The sequence below is a fragment of the Photinus pyralis genome, unplaced genomic scaffold, assembly GCF_008802855.1.
Source record: "Photinus pyralis isolate 1611_PpyrPB1 unplaced genomic scaffold, Ppyr1.3 Ppyr1.4_LG2, whole genome shotgun sequence".
Classification (NCBI taxonomy): domain Eukaryota; kingdom Metazoa; phylum Arthropoda; class Insecta; order Coleoptera; family Lampyridae; genus Photinus; species Photinus pyralis.
The window spans coordinates 10,337,155-10,342,749 of NW_022170403.1; the positions used below are offsets into that span (position 1 = coordinate 10,337,155).

The window sequence follows — 5,595 nt, forward strand, 5'->3', positions numbered from 1 at the left end:
AACGTGCTTAGAATTGCTACAGATAAAATTTCGACCCCAAAAGTTCAAGTTGCTTGGGAAATTTCTATTTTTACTTCCAACCTTAATTTCCATTTTTATATTGCGTATATAAGGCATAACAAAACATGAGAATGATGGCGGCAGGGTGGATACACTGTCCGTGTAAAATAGTCATTACCACAATGTACGACTTGTTATATATACACGTATATATTTCCGGGAGATTACATTAAGGATTCTTTTTTGCTTTTTATTAACACCAAACAACGCGGATGTAACAAGAAAGCTCAAGTTTAAAAATTATGACACCACCGCAAGTAATTTTCTTAAATGTGTTTACTTAAAATTTATGCTAGGCGAACCAGTTTCTTCCTCCAGAAAATAACTCTGCTTATCCGGCCTTTCTTAGTACTATTACTATACCCGCTCATTGTAATTTAAAATTTTAATTTATCAAAACTCCTATTTGTCAAATATCTATTCTTTGTTATCATTGCTTTTTTTTAAATAAAAAATCCGCCTTTATTAATTGTGAAGCAAGAGTTGATTTGTTTCCATATTATTCTCATTTTTCCTTATCTCTTTGGAAACGTAATGAGGTAGTAAAGTATCGCGACAGCAGTTCCCTTGAAGGTCAATTGGTGGCATACATCATGAATATCCTGGAAAGTCGGTTTTGTGTCTAAAATGATTTTTGTTTGTACCTCCGTCCTTCAAAGGTGTGTTTTTCGCAGTCAAATTCGACCGGAAAGTCGGGAAACTCGTCGGGAAAGTTATCATTTTTCGGCCTCGGCCGGTAAAAATTACACTAAAAAATAGTTGGTAGAACCGAGAAGTGAGAGACAATTGACAGACGATTTTTGGCAACTGTCAATTCAGCATCAAACTGCGTATTCTTGTTTGGATTATAATTGTATTTATTACCTCAAAAACAAACACCTTGGATACTAAATAGTGATACCTACACCACAGATTAACCAATCTGCACCTACACCAGAGAATGATAATGAAAATTCGCAAAGTTAAACCAGTATTGCTACAGACCTCCACACCAAACATTACGTTTTCACTTTACAGATTTATTGCTACACACTGGTTGCTACCCGATTGTTAATTTATCCTGTGGAGATAACTAAGAATATAAAAGTAGACTGAGATGTGCTTAGCCGTTACCACCGTAAATAGGTACAGCCATTGAATAAAAAATTAAGGTACAGCTTACCGCACAAACACGAATTGTAATGTTTCTATACATTTTTGGTGCGGCATTGTTTAAAAACGGGTGTGGAATTATAGTGAAGTACCTACTGATGTTTACCGATATTGTGGATGCGAATTATTTCAGTTACTACGTACCTATACATTCCTCAAGAAGTCGATCAATCCTTCAATTGATATCATAACGTAGCGAGTAACGCAGTTTATGAATCGACCAGAGCGATTGAAATTAAAGGCAGCTGGCAGTTAGTACAGTTCATAAAGCGCGTGGGTTAAGAATCGTAAGTCCTAAATCACCTTACTTTGTAGGGGAAGAGTAGTCGTTTTGAGTCATCCGCCATTTCGATTCAACCGCGTTTGTTTATCAGATGTCGCTTAGTTCAATTTATCGTATCTTACACAATGTGAGTCTAACGTGTTTTTGTTTTTTAAACCTGCCGTTTTTTATTAGGTCGGATGTATGATTGAAAAAGTTTAGTATGTCTGTTTGGCCGTTGCCCGTTGGTATACGTCGTATATGCCACCGTGGAAGAAGAGAGGGGAGTCTAAGAGAAGACGCGGGGTATGCCTAACTCGCCTTCGGCTCGCTCGGCATTGGTCTGCAAAAAAATGTAGTGGATGTTTAGCCGTTGTTAAACGTCGTTTGCCACCGTGGACGTAGAGAGGCGAGTCTAAGGGAGGGCCAGAGTCGTGCCGAACTCGCCTTTGGCTAGCTCAGCATTGTTGTGCAAAAAAGTGTAATGCATACACATAAAACTTTATTGTTTTTCAGGGCATTTTTCATAGCTTCACTGAAGTCCGAATGTACTTTATGCATATTTGAAGCACAACTGTACGTATTAATGAGAAAATTCGCGTTAAACCTCGAAAATATACTTAGGTCGTATGTGGCTATATACTTGGCGTTAAAAACACCCTCGCTGATTTTTACCAACCCCAAAGCTTAAGTTAATGCTCTAAAAAGACAATTTCGACGATTACTCGCGTTAAGTTTCTCATATTATTTGTGTTAATTTTCGTTAAAATAAAGTCCCGACCTAGGACACCCCTTTGTTTACCTTGAAATGGACTCTTCCATCAGTTTGGCGTTTAGGTTTCTTAAAATGGCGGAAAATTCTCATTTTAAGGAAATTAAATTAAGGAAAATATTTTTCGTGGGGACAAAAGGCTTCCAACACATGCGGCTGGAAATTTTAGAAAGTTTAAGACCCCTCACGGATGTGCCCGCGCCCTATTTAACTCAAAATCACCATAAAAATGCTTCACTGATGAGGTCATCGGTGCATGATTTAAGGGTTTTTTTTGCAAATTTAAGGGTAAAGGAGTGAACAGATCAAATTTTGAGCATATGAATGTTAACTAAACTTTTCACGAAGGACCCGATGCCGTTGAAAAACTTGACGGATCGCAAAACATGCAGTGACCTTCAATCTGTTTCTGCCATTATATTTATATTGAATTATTACCTATATTGAGTTATATTTATATTGAAATATTTATATTGAAGTATCATTGTTTATTCATTCTATTATTCTTCACTTGTAAGTGTAACAACTAGACTTTGACCTTAAGAAATCATATTACCTTTTCTGTAACGTATGATCTTTGGTTTAAGGTTAACCTATATTCTATTTTGAGGTTATAATGAAAGGGTATAACTACTAACTTTAAACTATGTTCTAAGTGTGCACATAATAACGACAATGAAAATAAATTATTAAGAAATTGGTTCACGTAAATGAAATGTGTCTTGATTAATAGAAAACATAAACTATCTACTAAAAACTAATTGTGCTCATTATGTGTTGTATAAAAATCTTATTCTACGCTTACCTAAATACCTACTTACTAATATTAAAAGTAATTGTGCTATTCTGACAATTGCGTAAGTATATGGTAGGTAAATTTGCATTTACAGATGATAATTGCACATCTTGAATATGTGCATTAGAAGCACAGCTTCGTCTTCATTATCAGTGGAAACAGGGCCCATCCTTGTAGACCGCGTGGCTGAACTGGTTTGTCCTACCAATTGATTCGCAATAGCAGACCTTGCTTTTAAGGAATCCTCGATGTAGGACTGTGCGATCACTGTACTTTTCCAACTACAATGCTGCTTTATTGTAGTGACATTGGCCCCTCGGCCTGCTAATAGTAGCCCACTACGGCTGAAGCAGTGTCCATTCATCCAGTGAACGCACCGGGATTCTCTAATTTAAGGAAAGACGCAGTTTTAGCGGAATGCTCCCGAAAGTATGGATGCCAACAGGTTGTTGAGTACACTTATTTTTTGAATAGATTTTAGTTCCCGGTGGACGTAAAGATCGGTACTTTGGACAAGATTTAGCCACGATTGTTCCGTAATGCAAGCGGTTCGCGGTTTATGTGTTTTCGATCGTGGATATGAATGATGATTAGATCACCACGATCTTCCTCTCTACGACAGGCAGCACAAAAGTCGATTACCAACGCTACCCTCGAACGCTACCTAAAAATAATAATCATAATAATAATAAAACGTCTTTTTTTGGGTTGAAAACAGTAGAGGGAAGAGAACTAAGGACTAGTTTACATTAATCAGGAGATAGTCTTCATCTCGAGCTTCAGTAATAAATCGTTCGACTTCTTCTATTTCCAATACTTTTGATTTTTTAGGTACAAAACCACAATTCATCTTTTTAGGACAACTATTACCTTCGTGTAATGAATATTTGCATTATGCTTAATACTCGGCTTAATATTTAAGGTATAGATTTTAACATTGAAAAGTTGTAGATGCTTTGAGCGTCTTCGATATACCGGGTTCCACTCTCAAAGTCGAACATAGGGAATTAATATGTGTATTCAATTCGTAGTCTTTTGGCAATTATTTCTATAATACACCAATATAGTATGTTAGCAATAAAGGCTTCGAACGATTTTTATTAAAAATACACAAAAATACTAGTAAGGAAAAACAAATTAAAGTAAATATTCAAATAACCCCCCGTTTTGAGCTAAGCAATATCCCAGTCGGTTGTAAAAACTATTTCGCACATTCGCTAACTCCCTGTTAGTAATTAACGCGCATTCAGTAACTATAGCTTCTCTCAAAGAATTAATATCTGGGTGGCGTCTTTTATAAATTTTACTTTTAAGGTGTCCCCACAAGAAGAAGTCGCAAGGTGCCAAATCTGGAGATCTGGCTGGCCAATTTATGGTACCACTTCTACCAATCCAATGATTTGGAAATGAATTATTTAAAAAATGTCTAACGTTTAAACCAAAATGCGCAGGACAGCCGTCTTGTTGGAACCAGATCTCCTGATTTTCTCTTGCAACGTCTTCCAATGCGGGTCCTACCTTTGTTACCAAAAGATCTAAATAGGTTTCTGAATTTAAGTTTCCTTCAATTTCAAATGGGCCGATAATATTATGATTAAAAATCCCAGCCCAGATATTAATTTTTTGAGGATACTGAGTTCTGGTTGAAATATTAAGCCTAGGGTTTTCCTGAGCCCAATGACGTGTGTTTTGAACATTGGGTTCATTATTGAGGGTAAAGGTACACTCGTCTGTGAAGCATATCGACGATAGAAAGCGGCGATCGTTGTTAGCGCGCTCTTGTATCTCATAACAAAATGCACTCCTACTTTCTTCGTCAACATAAAAAATCTCTTGATGACATTGTGGTTTATAAGGGTGATATTTGTATTTCTTTAATATCATCCATACCCGCGACTTACATAAACCAGTTTCATGGGAAATTTGCCTCAAACTGTACGTTGGGTCTGCATTTATCATCGCCAAAACTTGCTCTTCTGTGCGGTCATCCCCTTGTCGATATCCTATGATATGATGTCATTTTAGAACATGTTTTAAAATAAAATTTGTAATGCTCACCACCCCTACTTTCTGATTCTACTGAAATATTTGCCTGATTTTCAAATTTTTCTACATATTTTTGTATGGTACTTGCTGATGGTATCGGTCTCGTATTAAACGCAACGGCAAACAAATCTCGAACTCTTCGCAAACTAACACCGCTATAAAAGGTTTTTACCATAAAAACTCTTTCTTCGTTGGTATAATTATTCATCTTTCCGTAAATTCAGTTTCACAAAAGCGTAAACGTCAAATTTTTATTGATAAACAAACTGTTTCAAGCCTACTATGTTTTGGAAAATACTGTCGAATTTTTAATCAAAACGATTTAAAATTTTTCATTACAATTTCAATTTTTAGTCTTGTTGTTAGTATCAGTGGATGCGCAATAATTTTCTCTTTCCAATGATACCATTACCTTTTCTGTAGAATAAGTTGGCGAGCAGAAATCCGCAAAAACGTTCAACTCCATGTTAAATCCCTATGTTCGAGTTTGAGAACGGACACACGGTA

The 5,595-nt window shown here is 36.3% G+C and overlaps 1 protein-coding gene across 1 annotated transcript; it reads right to left on the reverse strand.

The window, feature by feature from the left end:
• Window positions 1-4,124: 4,124 nt before the first annotated feature.
• LOC116164766 lies at window positions 4,125-5,589 on the reverse strand. Its single transcript, XM_031478985.1, has 2 exons — window positions 5,101-5,589; window positions 4,125-5,045 (listed from the first exon to the last, which is right to left on the reverse strand). Exons 1-2 carry the CDS (start codon window positions 5,294-5,296, stop codon window positions 4,180-4,182), a joined length of 1,062 nt encoding a protein of 353 aa, XP_031334845.1. The 5' UTR covers window positions 5,297-5,589; the 3' UTR covers window positions 4,125-4,179.
• Window positions 5,590-5,595: the final 6 nt, after the last annotated feature.

Bases quoted from the DNA above. Each gene is read 5' to 3' on its own strand.
- LOC116164766 (XM_031478985.1), bottom strand. From the start codon at position 5,296: ATGAATAATTATACCAACGAAGAAAGAGTTTTTATGGTAAAAACCTTT. The intron at 5,046-5,100 runs GTGAGCATTACA...ATCATATCATAG, and splicing joins AGAATCAGAAAGTAGGGGTG to GATATCGACAAGGGGATGAC.